At 38.5% G+C, this 21,183-nt stretch overlaps 1 protein-coding gene across 7 annotated transcripts in view; it reads right to left on the minus strand.

Moving 5' to 3' along the window:
• The window catches only part of EEF1AKMT2 (EEF1A lysine methyltransferase 2), a 69,568-nt gene that overhangs the window by 37,012 nt on the left and 11,373 nt on the right, over window positions 1-21,183 (minus strand). For 2 of the 7 annotated variants that reach the window (XM_032281946.1, XM_032281947.1), the window contains exons 5-6: window positions 15,295-15,511; window positions 9,108-9,223 (exon numbers count right to left, since the gene is read on the minus strand). In XM_032281946.1, the coding sequence (XP_032137837.1) occupies window positions 9,129-9,223; window positions 15,295-15,511 (312 nt within the window). In that variant the 3' untranslated portion in view covers window positions 9,108-9,128. Of the gene's footprint in view, window positions 1-8,673; window positions 9,224-11,762; window positions 11,861-12,595; window positions 12,680-15,294; window positions 15,512-21,183 lie in introns of those variants that run through there. The other 5 variants (XM_032281950.1, XM_032281945.1, XM_032281948.1 and 2 more) reach the window with 4 other exon arrangements.

Here is a 21,183-nt window from a genome sequence, read left to right on the forward strand (position 1 = left end):
TTCCTAATGCATGACCCTATGGGAACATGCTCTTGGTTCCTTTGTCTGATGTCACTTGGAATAATGCCTTGGCACTCAGACCTAATGAAGGAAAATATATCATATCTTTGTCCATTTGGCTTCAATTCAAATGCATTCACATTAACATTTTTCTCCATCATACCTGCATTTCTTAGTGAAAAATTGCTGAGGTCAGGCGTGGTGGCTCACACCTGTAATCCAGCACTTTGGGAGGCCAAGGCGGGAGGATTGTTAGAGGCAAGGAGTTCAAGACCAGTCTGGGTAACATGGCAAAACCCTGTCTCTACAAAAATTACAAAAATAGCTGCATGTGGTGGGACATGCCTATGGTCCCACCTACTAGGGAGGCTGAGGTGGGAGAATCACTTGAGCCCAGGAGATTGAGGTTGCAATGAGCCATGACTGCACCACTGCACTCCAACCTGGGTGACACAACGAGACCCTATCTCAAAAAAAAAAAAAAAAAAAAAATTTACCACTTAAAACAGATAATGATCTAAATCCAAGGGGTATTCTTAATCTCTGCTGATTCTTAATCATAAAGGACATTTCATGAAAATCTGGCATTATAATATCTGATCCTTATTTCTTAAGGGATTGAAAAAGAAAAGGTACTTCAAGCCCAGCACAGTGGGAGTCCCAGCTACTCCACTGGGAGGTTGAGGCAGAAGAACTGATTGAGGCCAGGAGTTTGAGTCGAGCCCAGGCAATACAGTGAGACTTGGTCTATTAAATAAATAAATAAATTAGTGCTTCAGTACCAGCCCCAGCTAGACACTAAGGAAGAGGCAGCTATACAGTATGATTTCTAAGAAGTTCTAAAAGGCCTACCTATTCTAAACTTTCCCTCTCACTTATCTAGCACTCCTCCTCTCTTCACTCATTTAATCACTCCTAGAACACAAATGTCTACAATGGAACTGAATATATTAAAACCATGGCACTGAGGAGTAAAATCTCAAACAATTAAACAATTAGCTCCATGGAAAGAAGGGTCCTTGGAGGAAAGACCATTGATTTGGCCTTGGTGTGTGCTAGGAATCCCGCTATGCTGCTTCACATTTCTCACCTAATATTCACATTCCTAATATGCGGGGTCTAAACCACTCTCTCCAAGCTGTTCCAAAGAAATGCAGGGAAGGGAAACCAACCTTAAGTACCTACTGTACAGAAGGCAATTTGCTAGCACCTTTAACATACTTCAGTTTCACTGGGGAAGTAAGCAGTTACAGAGACAAACTGAGAGAGGCATGGGGCATAAGAAAGGCAGACCCATGTACTATACTGAAGCATGGCCTCTATGTGGCATGAGATGGTAGATGCCTGGGATATTAGAGTGGCAAATTAGGTCATCTGTGTGTAGTCTGTGTCTTATATAAAAAAAAACAAAAGCCCGTATTGGGGAGATTCCTCAAATTTATCACAAGTTTCCTAAAGCCCAATCCTGATCTCAATCTATTTTAAAAATTGAAGTGGAAAAGGCCGGGCACAGAGTCTCAGGCTTGTAATCCCAACACTTTGGGAGGCCGAAGCAGGAGGATCACCTGAGGTTGGGAGTTCATGACCAGCCTGACCTACATGGAGAAAAAAAAATCTAAAATTAGCCAGGCGGGGTGGCGCATGCCTGTAATCCCAGCTTTTCAGGAGGCTGAGGCAGAAGAATCACTTTAGCCTGGGAGGCGGAGGTTGTAGTGAGATGAGATGGCGCCATTGAACCCCAGCCTGGGCAACAAGAGCGAAGCTCTGTCTCAAAAAAAAAAAAAAAAAAAAAAAGTGGAAGTGGACTAAACAATAAAATGTAAATTTCTGAGTTTCCTGGATATTTCTCGGCCAGGCACAGTGGCTCAAGTCTGTAATCTCAGCACTTTGAGAGGCTGAGGCAGGCGGATCACTTGAGCTCCGGAGTTCAAGACCAGCCTAGGCAACATAGTGAGACTCCCCCAACTCTACAAAAAATAGAAAAATTAGTCTGACATGGTGGCATGCACCTGTAGTCCCAGTTACTAAGGAGGCTGAGGCAGAAGGATCGCTTAAGCCTGGGAGGTCAAAGCTGCAGTAAGTCATGATCACACCATGGCACTCCAGCCTGGGTGACAGAGTGAGACCCTATCTCAAAAAAAAACCTCTGGTCAAATGCATACAAACTTATCAAATATATATCAGAGAAAATATTCAAATTCAAACTTTAAGAAAACATGGACAAAGATTATTTAGTTTTTTTAGACTGAATACTCATCTGACTGCTTCAAATATTTTATGTACATATGTATATATGAGTACAGATACTTTGGTTTAAAAGAACCATCAAGTTACCTAACAACTGATAGTCAACAAATGGAGTATTCAATCTACCCATAAATACAAGCAATGCTTGAACAACATGGGTTTCAACTATGTGGGTCCACTTATACTTGGCTTTTTTCAAACAAACTCAGATCGGGAATACAATATGCTTGGGATGCAAAACTCACATATGTATAGATTTGGTTATAAGTGGGTGGTCCCGGTGTCCCTCATGCATACCGAGAGACAGCTATACTAGAAGCCTATTTTGTAGGGCTTTTTCTAAGCCTCAATCAATTTCAGGAGTGTTATGGACTGAATGTTGGATTTCTCCTAAAATCCACATATTGAGGCCCTAACCCCCCTCCCTTACTGTGATGGTATCTGGAGATAGGACCTTCGTGAAAAAATTAAGGTTAGAGTAGGGCATGAGAGTGAGGTCCTCAGGATGGGGTTAGTGCTCTGTTTTGTTTTTGTTTTTGTTTCGAGATGGAATTTTGTTCTGTCGCCCAGGCAGGAGTGCACTGGCGTGATCTCAGCTCACTGCAACCTCCACCTCCTAGGTTCCAGCAATTCTCCTGCCGCAGCCTCCCCAGTAGCTGGGACTAAAGGCATGCGCCACCATGCCCAGCTAATTTTTCTATTTTTAGTAGAGATGGGGTTTTGCCATGTTGGCCAGGCTGGTCTCGAACTACTAACCTCAGGTGATCTGCCCTCCTTGGCCTCCCAAAGTGCTAGGATTACAGGCATGAGCCATCATGCCCGGCCGGGGTTAGTGCTCTTTATAAGAAGAGACACCAGAGAGCTTATGTGCCTTCTCTCCCCTCCAACCCTACTGCACACAAAGAAGTCACGGAGACACACAAGGAGATGGCAGTCACCTACAAGCCTAGAGAAGAGACCTTAAAATAAAACTACCTTGCCAGCATGATGATCTTGGAATTCCAGCCTTCAGAACTAACTTTCTAGAAATAAATTGCTGTTGTTTAAGCCACCAAGTTTATGGTATTTTATTATGGCAACGTGAGCTGACAAGGATACAGAACTTTAAATATCACCTAAGTGCCCTTGTTTTATGGAGAGAAAAACTGAAGACCAAAAAAGGAAAGTGACTTGGCTACATCTAATCATTTTTTCTCCAAAACTTAATATTTTAAAAAATAACTTGCTTGACATCTATCCTATTGCTTACCAGATTTTAACAATTACCTGCAGTTATAAAATGAAAGGAACCAAAATAAATACAACTGAATTTCAGGTTCAGAAAATAATCTGCTTAGTTCATTGCAAATAATGAAATGATCTTACTTCTGCTACATAATGTCTTCATCATACAAATTCCAATAGGAAACCTTAGCTCACTAACTGAATAATGGGGGAAGACAGGTACTTCCAATTACAAAGCCAAGAAGAATTCTGTCCTATCTCTTAAACAAACTATATTACTAATTGTTTGATCCAACTGGCTCTCTCACTGAATCTGGGCTTTCCCTGTAGGCCTGTTGGGGTTTACAGAGGGGATAAGCACCTTGTGTGCCTTGCTTATGACTGCTTCTCAAAAATCAAAATATTACTGTCATTCAAAATAACAGTATAAAAGCAGTTTCACTGAAACACAAATAGATCTCTAAGGTTCTATTTATAAATAGCACCACATGCAGTTTTCACTCACAATTTCAGGCCTTTCTTCCAAAGCTTGCATATAGCTCTTTAATTCCACCAAGTATGTTTTATTAAATACCATATTATAATTTTTCCCCATTCAGACACCAATTAGGCTTCTTATTGAGATCATATAAGGAAAACCTAATTATCACTGTTTCAATGCATCTAAATTTATTTCATTCCCAAAATCAACAGAGTAGGGGCTAGGTGCTGTCGCAGCAAGGCAGACGGATATGGAGTATAAACTGCTCTTTCCTCCACTCTTCCTTCCCCTACTCCACCCCTCAAAGTTCTACGGTTGGAAATCATCCTAACATTTTTTCATCCTAACATTTTTTTAGCCAGGATGTACTAAAATTAGATGGGAACAAAGGCCTGACATTTTCCTATTAGCAGAAGGGTTAGGAGGAAAATGTGAACTGACAGCACCCACACTCTTCTACATTTAGCCTCTTCCTCCCGACAATTCCCTCCTCCATGCAGCAGTAAGGCAGGCAAAAGCTGGGGAACTACAGCCATCCCACACCATTTCAATTCTGCTATCATCATTGATGATAAACTGCCTGATCTGTAATACATTAATGAAAAGTGAGAAATACAGTTCATAGTCCCCTTATTCAACCAGAGTATTTCGTATTTTTTCCTAACCTACTCAATACTAACTGCCGGATTATGTGTAAATTTTTACATATTTGGGAAAACAGATGTACTAGATTCGCTTTTCTTAAGATGCTTCCAGATAGCATGAACAATAAAGATCACTCACTAAAATACTTATCATTTGCTGATATGGTACGGTAATAATAGAACAGAACATGGAAGAATTTATCATTTCTCATCTCTTCAGAAAACAAAGAAATCATTTCTTTTGAAAACAAAAATGTAGATTTTGGCTTTTTATTTCTTCCTCTAACAAGCTAGGCAAGTAATTTGCAAATACTTGAGGGCTCAATTGATCTCCTAGTTGTAAGACTTTTTTTACAATGGTATCAGCATGACAAAAGTACATTCTGCCAGCCTACACATCTCAGTTTTTGAAGTTCTACTCCATAAAAGCAGGATAGGATACTGATACATTCATGTCTTAGGAATTATTCCTATCTTTTTAAGTTTATTTCCCTGGGCCTAAACTATAGTGACAGCTCAAAATTCAGCTAGAGAAGTCCTTTTAATGATCAGTCTAATGCACCGTGTTGTAAAAGATTTTTAAAACTCAGTGAGTACTGACTCAAGCTCTCTTTTTTTCCTGGTTACTGGAGCCCATCTTGACATCTAAGCTGGAAATGAATGATCTTTCAACAACACTCCAGGGATTTTGCTAAGGTCATATTCAATCATTCATTAGGCTTCTTACCCGACGCTTTTCAGGGTTCCATTGTAGAGCTGGTTTTATTCAGCATTTATGTAGCCTGTGGGCTTGGGTATTTGTCTGCTTGATGTTGAGTTTCATTTCTATGCCCCGAACATAGGAATCCATCAATTGACCAAAGAATTTCAAACTATTCTTTTACTTTTCTAACAAATTGCATGGTGTATATGAAGAATAAATTAGCATTAATTTTCTTCCATTAACTGTTAATAAAACATGCTGATGGGCTCCCCCTTCTTCTATGGACATCTCTGTTTCCTGCCTAGCCAAGAGAAATGTAAGGATTTCCTAATTTTTTCCCATTATGCAATTGTCTTTCAGCCACATATGCTCCTCACCTCCCACAATCAAGCTCTAGGTCACAGGCAGCCTTCATTCAGTGAAGTGTACTAGACAAGACTTCTTTCAGAGCCCATCAACAGCCCCCTCCCACACACAGACACACAATTAGCTAAAGAGGTTACTACTGTGAACACAAGACACTTGGTCTCATACTCTTAAAGTAGAGGGCTATCCAGGAGCACATACACTTTAGCTTACAGAGCCAAAAACAGGAAATCAAACCCCAGGGCTCTCCTCTGGAGACAAACTGTTCACATTTGTACAGATTTTCATTGCAGGCCACCAGACAGAGAGAGAGAAAGACACACACATACACACACACAATTCGTAAAATAAAATTACTTAAAAGAACATAAATGAAAGTCATTAACATAGGCAGGAATATGCTATTTCTCTGTATACCAACTTGAAGAAAATTATTTCAAGGCCATATGAAACTTAACTACTAATGCAGGTTCCTTAAAAATTGAGGTTTCTGTTATACTCTGGATAAAAGTGAACTGAGGTCAACATAAAGTACTGCATTACAGTATCATAGAAATTTAAAAATAAGTCAGTCCACCGGAGCACATAACTCATAAAAAAATGGAAAGTCTTTTGCATATACTTAGCTCCCTTATTTCTTCAAAAAAAAAAAAAAACCCAGAAGATTGTAAGCATACCACAGATGAAGAAAAAAGGAAAATTCAGTGCCACTACAATGAGAAAAAAATCATTCAAGGACAGTTTGTACTTATTTTTAAATGGCTTTAGTCAGGCTGCCAAGAGTGATATCAGGTTTGATTCTCACATACATAAATACCAGTCCCAAAAAGCAACTCTAACTTGTGCACCTGGCTTAAAACAAAATGTACCAAAAACTTTCTATTTGCTAATTGGTGTGACCCACCCATTCAGGCCTCAGTTCCCTTTGGACTTGCATACGCACTTCCTACACACAGAAGTGGCCTGTTCTGCAGCAGTAACATCATAATGAAAAGCAACAATTCTGTGCAGGCTCTACAGAGAAATCTCGTTTGCATTTCAAACAAGTTTCCTCAAAATAAGTGTCTTTTGATTAAATGAAATTACAATTCCAAATTCTTATCCACAGAAAACAGAATTCACTACATAGCTTACTGCACCTTTTTATAACTGCATAATTTCTGTCACAGTTACCCACATATTTATACAATTTACCAATGCTAAGTTAAATAATGTATTTATGGTTTGTTTCAGGAACCTGGGGACATTTGCTGACCTGTGAAATTATGTGAAAATATTAATTTCTTATTGGCATTTTTCGACCTTCTATTTGTTCTGGTTTTAGTCCTAAGGAGGCTAGCTTCCAGGAGGATTAGAGTAATAAGAAGAGATGACAACTTCCTTTTCCTAACCTTATCAAAAGCTCTATGATTAAAAAAAAAAAACTTCACCTTTGCAAATGGCACAAACACGCCCCAAACAGTGACTCGAAAAGCTTTTCAACAAACAACCATTCCAAGCTTTCTGTGAATAAAACTCAACATCTCAGTCTAGTCACACAGAAAGCCTAGTCTGTAGGATTAGTGCATTAAAATAGCGTATACTTAACTCAAAATCCTAAAAAAGTACTTAACTATATTTAAAATAGAAGAATATTATGTGGAAAAAAAAAAAAAACAAAGACCAGATCTCAAAAACTATGAAATTTTCTACAGTTTAAGATGTGCTATCGGCTGGGCGTGGTGGCTCACGCCTGTAATCCAAGCACTTTGTGGAGGCCAAGGCGGCGGATCACCTGATGTCGGGAGTTTAAGACCAGCCTGACCAACACGTTGAAACCCCATATTTTAAAAAAAAAAAGATGTGCTATCTTACAAAATCAACACAGTTTTGTAAAAAATTTAAATTGCATATATTTTGAAATAATTTTTCACTTTTTACATGTTGAAAATAAAAGCTTTTCAAAAAATGTTATTTTTCTTTAAAGTCCACATATATGTCTTCAGCTATCTTGTCTTAATGGTTGGACAATGTTGGCCTAAATATAAAACTCACTCCCCCACCTACCCCTCCCCAAAAAGAAAAAGGACATAATGTTAGACTTATTCAATACAGGAGTAAAATTTGCCAAATAAACAAAAATTCTGTTAGTTATGGTACCCAATAGGCCCACAAAGTTGAAAATCATCAAAAAATTTTGTAAAAATTTGTATTATGGCTCCAATATTAAAATATTACCACAAATTCAGAATGGTATTAAGTATGAATATGCCTTATCTTTTCAAAAACATTAATAAACTGTTTCTCTTGCTAAATCAGCCACCAACTAGAACATCCTTGTGGATGTAATGCTGCAGGCTTATATAACTTACACTGCCTTTTCACAGAATGACAAAATTCTTAATAGAGGCAAGTCTTTGAGTAGGGAGATGGGGAAAAGCAATGAAGGATGATATGAGACAGACTTAGCTGACTGCTATTCTGAAACTCCACAGAAGGACACTAACAAAATAACTACCCGTCTTTTCTAACTGAACTCTATATGTAATAATCATAGGTCTCCAGCTGAACTGTAAATGCTATAAAGCAGAGACTGAGCACCTGTGAGGCAGAACATGCTAGGAGAAGAGAATGTGTTTTAAAGTCACACAGACCCAGATAAAAATCCTGGCTCCATCCTGTACTGTTTGACTTCATCAAAGTGACATCACTTCTCTCAGTTTCCTTTTTCTTACAGGTAGAAACAAGAAGGAGCAATGCATACCTCAAGAAGATATTGAAAACATTCAATTACTTAATAAGACAACTTAACATAATGCTAGCAAATAATAATATCCCTTAGTTCTCTTTCCTTCTACTACCTGTTTATCCCTTATAGGGTGTAGAAGACCACAGCTACAAAATGCAGGCTTGGTAACTTTTGAGCAACTGATACATTTCTCTGATTTTGTTTAACTATATACATAAAGGTAAGAGGCCTTTCCTCAGGTATTAACTAATTTTAAAAATAACTACCATCCAACACAAAATAGTATTTCTTGTTATATTTTATAAATAGTCTAACAAAATACTAAGGAAGTTGTTTGCTTATTATTCTGGTGTTGGAATAATTTGGTCAAATATTCATAAATAGTTATATTCAATCCAACTTTACAAAGGCACAAAAATCAAGAACACATGCTTTCTATAAACTCATTTACTACTTTAAAGTTTTTAGCTGTTTGCAGTTAAACTTTTTTAATCAAAAAGAAAACCATTTACATTTCAAATACAAAAGAAAATTAAAAATTATTCTTGATTGATCTTTAAAACCCAACCACTTAGGTGCTCATCATTATTATTTTCTTTTACCAATCCATTATACTCTATTCAACATGTGCAACCTGTGTACTTACTAAGCATTTATTTGCACATGGATTTTCTGTGTCAGGGTAACTTCGCTGTGTAGATTCTGTGTAGCTACCTGAATTTGTCCAAGAAAGTCTCACATTTTTTGGAAAACCAATGCTGCTACACTGTTTCCAGATCTGCCTCCAAAGCTGAACTTGGGGGTTGGCAGCTCTTCGAAAAGTTCAAATCCTGTCAGACAAAATTAAAATACTTTTATTAAAGACTGAATCTCATAGTTACATTTATTTATATACATGCATTAACACTGTACTTTTAAACCCACTATAAAACAATGATTCCAAACTCTATATTGTGCTGAATTTCATTTCACGATTTTTCAATTCTACTACGTACATACAGCATATGTATGCACACCCAAAACCACTTTGAATTTAACAAGGAAAAGACAAGACCAAAAACAAATTGCAAAAAACAGGCTTTCCATTCACATCCCATTTCCTCCGCTTCCTGTTTATCATCCCTGCAAAGCTGTATCTCTGTTAGCCTCTATCACCTCAGTTGTGGGAAGCAGCCAGCATGTGTCGAGTTTTGTTTGTGTTTGTTCTTGAGGTGGAGTCCTACTCCATTACCCAGGCTGGAGTGCAGTGGCACAAGCTCAGCTCGCTCCAACCTCTGCCTCCTGTGTTCAATCGATTCTCGTGCCTCAGCCTCCCGAGCAGCTGGAATTACAGGTACACGTCATCACACCTGGCTAATTTTTTGTATTTTTAGTAGAGACGGGGTTTTGCCATGTTGGTCAGGCTGGTCTGGAACTCCTGACCTCAAGTGATAGACCCACCTCAGCCTCCCAAAGTACTGGGATTACAGGCGTGAGCCACATCGCCTGGCCCTGTGTTAAGTTCTTATTATGTGCCAGGCATTATTTGAATGATTTATATGTAGTAATCTAAATAATTCACACTACACATACAAAAGCATTTAATACAGAAAGGCAAAATAACATGGAAATATAAATGAATTTGTAGAAGACGAAAAACTTCTGGAGAAGGATGGTGATAACAATTGCACAAAAATTTAAGTGTACTTAATACCACAGAAGTGTACACTTAAAAATGGTTATAAAATGATATATATATTTCAGCAGAATTAAAAACAATAATTTATAACAAAAATGAAGACTCAAACTAAACTAATAAAGGGCCTGGAAGACAAGAAACTAATAACTTTCAAAGCATCACAGTATAGTTTAAAAAAAAAGTAACTTGGAATCTAAAATCCTAGGTGCAAGTCTCAGTTTTACCACTTACTAAATGAGATAGGCTATCAAGTTACCTCTACCATGATCCTGAGTTCTATGCAAAGAGGCTACTTAGTAATAACAATGCCCACCCCCACTCCCATCAAATTCACTGGATTTTTTAAAGATCCAAATCAGAAAATGTAGTGTTTTCCTGCCAGGCGCAGTGGCTCATGTCTGTAATCCCAGCACTTTGGGAGGCCACAGCGGGAGGATCACCTGAGGTTGGGAGGTTGAGACCAACATGATCAACATGGAGAAACTCCATCTCTACTAAAAATACAAAATTAGCCAGGCGTGGTGGCACATGCCTGTAATCCCAGCTACTCAGGAGGCTGAGGCAGGAGAATCGCTGGAACCCGGGAGGTGGAGGCTGCACTCCAGCCTGAACAATAAGAGTGAAACTCCATCTCAAAAAAAAAAAAGGGGGGGCATGTAGTGTTGTATTTTTCTAAACTATAAAATAAAGTGTTTTATTATTTTGCTTTTAAAAAGGCCAGGCACAGTGGCTCACGCCTGTAATCCCAACACTTTGGGAGGCAAAGGCAGGCAAATCACCTGAGGTCAGGAGTTCGAGACCAGCTTGGCCGACATGGCAAAACCCCGTCTCTACTATAAATACAAAAAATTAGCTGGGCGTGGTGACTCACACCTATAGTCCCAGCTACTTGGGAGGCTGAGGCAGGATAATCGCTTGAACCCAGGAGGCAGAAGTTGCAGTGAGCAGAGATCGCACCATTGCATTCCAACCTGAGCGACAGGGGAAGATTTCACCTCAAAAAATTAATTAATTGATTAAAATAATAAAATAAAATAAAACAAATAAAGCTGTAAGGTCACTTACTAAGATGCCAACGAGGGCCAGGCATGGTATAATCCCAGCACTTTGGGAGGCCAAGGTGGGCAGCTCTTTTGAGGCCAGGAATTTGAGACTGGCCTGGACATGGTGAAACCCCATCTCTACAATAAATACCAAAAAAAAGCTGTTGTGGTGACCTGCACCTGTGCACCTGTAGTCCCAGCTAATTGGGAGGCTGAGGTGGGAGATTGCCAGGTGACAGAGGCTGTGGTAAGCCAAGACTATGCCACTGCACTCCAGCCTGGGCAACAGATCCAGGCTCTGTCTCAAAATAAATTTAAAAATTAAAGTAAAATAAAATGCCAATCAAGGTTTTCCCTCATTGATGGATCTATTAGTTTTGGAATTTTTTTTTTCTTGAGGCAAGGGTGGGGTTCTGTATTTTCTAAATTCCCATGCTTTGAGCTCAAATAACTCTTGTAAACAGAAAAAAATGTTTAAAATAATGTATACTGGCCAGGTGCAGTGGCTCAGGCCTCTAATCCCAGCGCTCTGGGAGGCCCAGGTAGGAGAATCACTTGAGCCCAGGAGTTCAAGACCAGCCTGGACAACATGGCAAAATCCTGTCTCTACTAAAAATACGAAAATTATCCAGGCATGATGATGTGCACCTGTAGTTCCAGCTACTCAGGAGGCTGAAGTGGAAAGATCGCTTGAGCCCAGGAAGTCAAGGCTGCAGGGAGCCAAAATCCTGCCACTGCACTCCAACCTGGGCAACAGAGAGAAATAGAGAGACTCTGTCTCGAAAAAAAAAAGAAAGAAAAATTATATTATTGCATCAATTGGTCTATCATACTGTTTCATTATACATCCTAATTCACGTTCTTCATCTAATTTCACCAAATATTAATAACTAAACATTATAATGCTTATTGTAAGAAAACTTCCAAATTAGGACATTCCTTTTAATAAAATAATATGATGTATCTTAATGCTGGAAAATGCAGGCATTATGTTGGGTACATACATAGTTATACACCCATATTTGTTTTCAAAAACTTTACAAATGCTTTGGATGTTTAATAATACAAATTTTCTGTCTGTATAAATTTTCCAGGACTAACTTTTTAACTCCTTGAACTAACCCTACAGAATTGGAATTATTATATTTCAAGATAGAATACATCAAAAATATTAACAGTGGCTGTACTCCACTGATGACAAATTGTTTTAATTATTTTAAGAACTAACCCTACAGAATTGGAATTATTATATTTCAAGATAGAATACATCAAAAATATTAACAGTGGCTGTACTCCACTGATGACAAACAAATTGTTTTAATTATTTTAATTTGTATATTTATATGTTGATGTTATTGATATTTTTCAATTATTTAAATAATAAATTTGAATTACTTTTTCTTTTAAAAGACAGGTCCCCAAACCAGAGTAGGTTCAGAAAGACTCCTTTAAACTACTTCTAAAGTTAGATGGGTTGTCACTGTTTTCGTTCTTTCGTTGCCATAAAGTCAAGTCCCTTGGACATCAAATTAGAACATGGGCAAGTGGTTCCAGGTAACCCTCACCAAAACAAATGATAACACAAAGTATTTGCATAATCAGGGGTATCATGGAAAAAAATGAAAGATCTGTTTCAACAGTTTTATGAACATTTATATTTCAAATAAGAAAAGAACCTTAAAAGATTGGTGAAACAAGCTTTATTCTATGCAAAGAGAATGTGGCAGCCAATTTGAGTAGTCAGAAACAAGACCTTTGGCAGTGACGCATGCAGCAGTGTATTCTGTTACTTTCCCGTATCTAACTCCAAATACCATTTTCTAAGGGACTCATACCTAAAAAATGTTTTCAATTGTATATAACTATTTATATAACGTTTCCCGTTATAACATTTCGCTTAAATACCGTATTTAGCTCTAAAATTGAACATAAAGAGTTTACTCAATAGTTTTCAGACACAGACACATTTTTAAGTACTCTAACCAGGCTAAAGTCTGTTCCTCATTATCAAAGACAGACAAATATGTTTTTGTCTGCGGGTTCTAGGAGTAAAAAAGAACACCTGTATTTAAAAACCAGAAAAGAAACTTGCCCTACACAGTGTAACTCTGAGCATTCATTAAAACTGTCAAGGTTCAGGAAGAGGAAAAGCCTATTGATACAGGGCCTCAACAGTCCTAAAGGAAACAAATTTAACATGGGGGATAATAAAATAAATGGCATGAAATAAAAGACAATAAATCACATATAATTCTTGTTTTCCAGAGGCAATAGTAATGAAGCCATCAGCTCACATTTCTAGCCTCAAACACTTCAGGTTTTACATTAAGTAATCTGTCAAAGCCATTGAACACACACAAAAGGACATGTGTTAAGTGTTCTCCTAGCCTGTTCCCTTAATACTAAAAAGAAAACAAACTCTAAAATAAGGTATATGCAGTGCGGTTATAAATAATGGTGCCCAGTAAACTACTCTCTTGAGGTAATTCACCTCCCGTTAGCTTGTGACAACTGAGATTCAAAATTTAACCAAATATTGAATACCATATTATTTACCCAAGACTCCAGCCTGAAAATTTCTCCTATTCTATCAAAAAAAAAAAAAAAAAAAAAGTGCAGGATCTGGAATAAAAAAGAAAAGGGAGGGAAAAAAACCTAATCTAAAAGGATTCTAAGGAGAAAACAAGCAAATATCTGTAGATTCTCAAGATACATTTCCAGAAATGGCTGTGCACTATATGAACAAACTGGCAGATAAAATATTTCTTAAAAAATGCAAGGAACAGTCTGCCAGAGAACTCAAAATATTCTGTGTGTAGATTACAGATTCTCATTTCTCACAAGATTCCCCCTAAGTAGACACTGCACTAATTACACTTTGCTAACTAGGCAAAAAAGGATCCTGCCTCAGCACCAGAATCTTCTATCAATTCCATACATTTTAATTCTGTGCAATCTTAAAAATAATTGTTTTATATCCTCTGAAAACAAGAATTGTTCTATAATCTCTGAATACCTAAATGACCACTAGGGTAAGACAGCTAAAGTATCTATAAAATTAAAACTCTCATCTTGTAAGACAAAAGTACTTCTTCCATTTGCATTATTATGGATTTGCCAGTAAATCAGTGCACTGAAGTCAGAAGCACAATATATGTGCTTTTGTTTCAGTCTATAAATAATAGATTATATACCTTAAATAAAAGATTGTGGCTGGGCGAGGTGGTTCATGCCTATAATCCCAGCACTTTGGGAGGCCAAGGCAGATAATCACCTGAGGTCAGTAGTTCGAGATCAGCCTGACCCATATGATGAAACCCCATCTCTACTAAAACTACAAAAATTAGTTGGGCATGGTGGCATGCGCCTGTAATCCCAGATACGCGGGAGACTGAGACAAGAGAATCACTTGAACCTGGGAGGCGGAGGTTGCAGTGAGCTGAGATCGAGCCATTGCACTCCAGCCTGGGCAACAAGCATGAAACTTCATTTCAAAAAAAAAAAAAAAAAAGTTGTATAGCTCAAATAAAGAACTTTTTTTATTTATTTTTTGTTTGTTTACTTTTCTTTCTTTTTTTTAATAATAAAGATGGGGTTTCACCATGTTGGTCAGGCTGGTCTTGAACTCCTGACCTCAGGTGATCCGCCTGCCTTGGCCTCCAAAGTGCTTGGATTACAGGTGTGAGCCACCACGCCCGGCCTGTTTGTTTGTTTAGATAGGTCTCACTCTGTCACCCAGGCTGGAATGCAGTGGCACAACCTTGGCTTACTGCAACCTCCGCCTCCTGGGCTTATGCAATCCTCTCACCTCAGCCTCCCAAGTAGCTGGGACTACAGGCACACGCCACCAACTCCAGCTAATTTTTTGTATTTTTAGCAGACACGGGGTTTCACTGTGTTGCCCAGGCTGAGACCTTAATTTTTATAGGCTCATAAATTTTAGTACTTAACTGCCAGGATTTCTTGGAAAAGTTTTTAAAAGATCTCTGGATGTCAACCAATGTTATTTCTCTGTGCTTTGTATATACAGTCAAATGTTATTGTCAAAGTCATTAACCAAGAAAAAAGCAGGCAATTCCCACAAACAGAAAAGTAAAACACTGTAACACAAAGAGGGGAGAATACCTAAGTACATGAAACCTGAGGTGAGCACACATTTAAACACCACACAGTCATTTACCTTCACTGAATTCATTTAGCAACTCTTCCTTGGTCCAATTACATGACGTTATTAAAAAAAAGCCTTTTACTTTCAACACCCTGGAGAGAGATTTCACATATTGCTTCCTCTTTTCAACTGCATTGTCAGGATTAAGGCTGATGGCATCAAAAGTCCCTTTGTCAATACAAATATGAAATCCAGACAGCTGTGTGGAAAGATTCAAAAAGTCTTCTACCTATATTAAAAGTCAATGTCTATGTGAGAACACTTAAAACACAATCCTTACAGAATGTGATAACATTTAAAAGGTATTAATAAAAGGACCCATTAATTATGACATTTTACATATAATAAACATATTTTCAACTTGATAGCTAACTTTTATGAGCTTCATTCCAAGATTACTAAAGCCAAGATAAGAGAGACTGATATTTCCTGAATATTCCAAATCTCTACAAAACAAAGCCAGCCATATTCCCTAATAATACTAGCAGAGTATGGGAGCTCACAAGCCTAGTTTATGAAAAACCTGTTTCTGTCAAAAAGCAGAATATCCGACACATTCTTAAAAATGACAATTTATTTGGAACTCAGGTCACTGGAAATAAGAGTTTTTGGAGACAGAAATTTTGCTATGTTGCCAGGGATAGACTTGAAAACCTGAGCTGAGCAATCTTCCCATCTCAGCCTCCTAAGCAGATGTGGCCACAGCACTCAGCTATGGGAAGATTTTTAGCTTATATTCCTAGGTGGTGTAACCTAAAATAAACACGGTAAATCAAAAGTTCTTGGGCCTTGGCTGTTCCAAGTGCAGTGGTGTTCACAACTTATCGATCACAACCGGCTACAGATTTCTCTGTTCCTTCTCTATTACCACTGCTTCACTGACCAGCCTTTAAAAAAAAAAAGTTGCAGGGCATGGTGGCTCACGCCTGTAATCCAAGCACTTTGGAGGCCAAGGCGGGTGGATTACCTGAGGTCGGGAGTTCAAGACCAGCCTGACCAACACGGTGAAACCCCATCTTTATTTTTTAAAAAAATAAAAATAAATAAAAAATAAAAAATAAGTTATTGGGTCTTGACTCAGCAGCTTACAAAATTACTAATGGATAATAATGAATGGAATGGCATAAAGCTTAAGAAATTAAATAACTTTTTTTTTTCCTTTTAATTTTTTTTTTTTTTTTAGAAGACGGGGTTTCACCATGTTGGCCAGGCTGGTCTTGAACTCCCAACCTCAGGTGATCCGCCTGCCTTGGCCTCCAAAATGCCTGGATTACAGGCGTAAGCCACCACACCCAGCCCAAGAAATTAAATAACTTTTTAAACTGTAATTACTTAAGTAGGTCCATTTCATGTTCTTTAGATGTTTAAAGTCATACATGAGCATCTCATTCACTGTCAATAACTTGATACATAATAAGCATCTGAAATAGCAATCTGCCTCAATTTTATAAAATATTCACAATTTACCAATAAAAATTCTGAAGTTATTTTGAAAAAATAATTTGGCAATTAGCTCACAATTACTCACACAAATTTAATACAGTAACTGTAAATCATGTTTAATCTAAAACTTTTAATGACTTAAAAATGTATATATTGTGTTTATGTATATTGGAAGATTGGTCTTCTCCCTTCCCGCATGTCCAAAGTATTCATTATACCTGAAGCAAAATAATGACCATCACTCTGAAGCACTAACTTTGAAGAAGCTTCCTCATCCTAAATGCCTATATAAAAATATTCACCTATTCAACAAATATTTTGTGGACATCTATTGTCAGGTAGTTTTCAGACACTGCATATAATGAGTAAACAAAATAGAAAAGGTCCCTGTATGAAAATATACCTTATATTGGCCGGGCGTGGTGGCGGCTCATGCCTGTAATCTCAGCACTTTGGGAGGCTGAGGTGGGCAGATCACGAGGTCAGGAGATCAAGACCATCCTGGCTATACAGTGAAACCCCACCTCTACTAAAAATATAAAAAATTAGCCAGGCATGGTGGCACGCCCCTGTAGTTACAGCTACTTAGGAGGCTGAGGCAGGAGAATCACTTGAACCCGGGAGGCAGAGGTTACTGTGAGCCAAGATTGTACCATGGCACTCCAGCCTGGGCAACAGAGCAAGCCTCCATCCCCCAAAAAAATACCTTATTGTTAAAAAACACTAACAAACTAGCAAACCATCATGTAAACCATGAGTAAGACATAATCTTTTCTCTGGCTGGAGGGCCTTGCCTCAATGACGATGCCTGTTGACTGATCAGGGTGATGGTTGCTGAAGGCTGGGGTGGCTGTGACAATTTTTTAAAATAAGAGAATAATGAAGTTTGCTGCATCGATTGACTCTTCCTTTTATGAAAGATTTCTCTGGAACAAATGATATTGTTTGACAGCATTGTATACACAGAACTTCCTTCAATATGGGAGTCAACGCTCTCAAACCTTGTTTCTGCTTTATCAACTAAGTTTACGGAATATTCAAAATCCTTTTTCAACAATGTTCACTGTATCTTTACCAGTTGATTCCATCTCAAGAAACCACTTTCTTTGCTCGTCCACCATAAGAAGCAACTCCTTATTTGATCAAGTTTTATCATAAGACTGCAGCAACTCAGTTACACCTTCAGGTTCCACTTCTAATTCTAGTTTGCTACTTCCACTACATTTGCAGTGAATTCTTCCACTCGAAATCTTGAACCTCTCTCCAAGTCATCCACTAGGGTGGGAATCAACTTCTTCCAGACTCATTAGTGTTGATATACTGACCTCCTATGAATTATAAATGTTCTTCATGACATCTAGAATGGCGAATCATTTCCAGAAGGTTTTCAATTTACTTTGCCCAGATCCATCAGTGAAATCACTATCTATGACAACTATAGCCTTATGAAATCCATTTCTTAAATAACACATTTAAGGATATAAAGTCAAAATTACTTATTGATCCATCATGGGCTGCAGAACAGATGCTGTGTTAACAGGAACAAAAACAAGATTAATTTTCTTATACATCTCCATCAGAGCTCTTGGGTGAATTCATGCATTGTCAATGATCAGTACTACTTTGATTCTTTTGGGCTAGTAGGTCTCAAAAATGGGCTTAAAATATTCAGTAAACCGTACTGTAAACAGGTGTGCCATCATCCAGGCTTTGTTTTGTTCCATTTATATAGAGCTCATGCAGAGAAGATTTAGCATAATTCTTAGGGGCCCTAGGATTTTCAGAATGGTAAATGGGCATTGGCTTTAACTTAAAGTCATGAGCCTAATTAGGCCCCTCTAACAAGAATGTCAGCCTATCCTTTGAAGCTTTAAAGCCAGGCACTGACTTCTCCTCTCTAGCTATGGAACTCCTACATGACATCTTCTTGGCTGTTTCATCTCCATTGAAAATCTGTGTGTTGTTTAGCCAGCTTCACTGGTTATTTCCTAGCTAACTTGCTACAGCTTCTACATCAGCACTTAGTGCTTTATCTTGCACTTTTATGTCATGGAAATGGCTTCTTTTTTTTTTTCTTTTTTTGGGATGGAGTCTCACTCTTTTGCCCAGGCTAGAGTGCAGTGGCACAATCTTGGCTCAACGCAACCTCCACCTCCCAGGTTCAAGCAATTCTCCTGCCTCAGCCTCCCAAAAAGCTAGGATTACAGGCACCCGCCAACATGCCCAGCTAACTTTTTGTACTTTCAGTAAAGACAGGGTTTCAGCATGTTGGTCAGGCAGATCTCAAACTCCTGGCCTTAGGTGATCCTCCTGCCTTGGCCTCCCAAAGTGCTGGGGTTACAAATGTGAGCCACCATGCCCAGCCAAGATGACTTCTTTTCTTAAATCTCATGAACTAACTACTGCTAGCTTCAGGCTTTTCTTCTCCAGCTTCTTCACCTCTCTCAGCCTTCACAGAACTGAAGAGTCAGGGCCTTGCTCTGGATTACACTTTGGCTTAAGAGACTGCTGTGACTGATTTGATCTTCTACCTGGACCACTAAAACTTTCTCCATATCAGCAATAAGGCTGCTTGACTTTCTTATTATTCATGTGTTCACTGAAATATCACTTTCAATTTCCTTAAAGAAATTTTGTTTTACATTCACAACTTGACTAAATTTTGGCACAAGAGGCCTAGCTTCTGGGCTATCTCAGCTTTCAACATGCCTTCCTCACTAAGCGTAATCATTTCTAGCTTTTGATTTAAAGTGAGAGATGTGTGACTCTACCTTTCAATTGAACACTTACAGGCCACTGTATTGACAGGGGGAGGGGGGTTGTTCATTTTTTATGTTTGTTTTTTTTGACACAGTCTCCCTCTGTCACCCAGGCTGGAGTGCAGTGGCACAATCTTAGCTCACTGCAACCTCTGCCTCCCAGGTTCAGGTGATCCTCCCGCTTTAGCCTCCCAAGTAGGTAGGACTACAGGTGCACACCACCACACCTGGCTATTTTTTAGATTTTTAGTGGAGAGAGGTTTCACCATGTTGGCCAGGCTAGTCTCGAACTACTGACCTCAAAGTGATCTGCCCACCTGAGCCTCCTAGTGTTGGGATTACAGGCATTAGCCACCATGCCCGTCCCACTGGAGGGTTTTTAACTGGCCTAATTTCAATATTGCCATGTCCCGAGAAAGAAGGAGGCTTGAGGGGGAGGGAGGGAGACAGATAGGAGACCAGCCAATAGGTAGAGCAGACAGAACATACAACATTTATCAATTCACTTTACCATCTATGTGGGCACAGTTCATGGAGCCCCAAAACAATTATAATAGTAATATCAAAGATCATTGATCACAAATCACCATAACAAGTATAATAATAATGACAAGTTCTGGGCTAGGCACGGTGGCTCATGCCTATAATCCAAGCAATTTGGGAGGGCAAGGCAGGCAGATCACAAGGTCAAAAGATCAAGACCATCCTGGCCAACATGGCAAAATTCCGTCTCTACTAAAAATACAAAGAATTATCTGGACGTGGTGGTGCACACCTGTAGTCCCAGCTACTTGGGAGGCTTAGGCAGGTGAACTGCTTTAATCCGGGAGGTGGAGGTTGCAGTCAGCCGAGATCGTGCCACCGCACTCTAGCCTGGTGACAGAGCAAGACTCCAACTCAAAAAAAAAATGTTCTAAAATATTACAATAATTACCAAAATATGACACAAAGTGAGAATGCGCAGCTGAAAAAACAGTGCCAACAGACGGGCTCAACACGCTTGCCACAAACGTTTGATTTGTCAAAAAAAAAAAAAAAATGCCATTTGGGAAGCTACAAAAACGAGGCATGACTGCCTATAACTCTAGAGCTCAGAAGAGAGGCCTGGGCTAGAAAAATAATTTAGGAGTCATCATCTCACCGATCATAGAACACAAAAATAAACTAAATGATTTTTGATGACATTTCACCACTTGATGCATTTAAAACTTATTGATCTGGTTAATCCATAGTTAAGCATTACGTGTATCTGCAAACATCAGGAGCAGTAGTATATGAACAAACACACAAAAGATAAAGAAAAAATAATTTCCCCAAACCAACTAGATTAAATTTTTAATATGGCTACTTAAAAATGTTTCAATTTGTATTATTTATAATTGATCCCTAATTTACGTGAGTTTAAAACATGTCAAACAGGTGCAGTGGCTCACTCCTGTAATCCCAGCACTTTGAGAGGCCAAGGTGGGTGGATCACCTGAGGTCAGGAATTAGAGAAAGCCTGGCCAACATGGAGGAACCCTGTCTCTACTAAAAATACAAAAAAATTGAATACAAAAAGTTGAATATTGGTGGCCAATATTCAACATCCTTAAAGAAAAGAACTTTCAACCCAGGATCTCCTAGCCGGCCAAACTAAGCTTCATAAGTGAAGGAAAAACGAAATCTTTTGTGAACAAGCAAGTATTCAGAGATTTCA

The sequence above is a fragment of the Sapajus apella genome, unplaced genomic scaffold, assembly GCF_009761245.1.
Source record: "Sapajus apella isolate SASKATOON/1434 unplaced genomic scaffold, GSC_monkey_1.0 scaffold13, whole genome shotgun sequence".
In the NCBI taxonomy this organism is placed as follows: domain Eukaryota; kingdom Metazoa; phylum Chordata; class Mammalia; order Primates; family Cebidae; genus Sapajus; species Sapajus apella.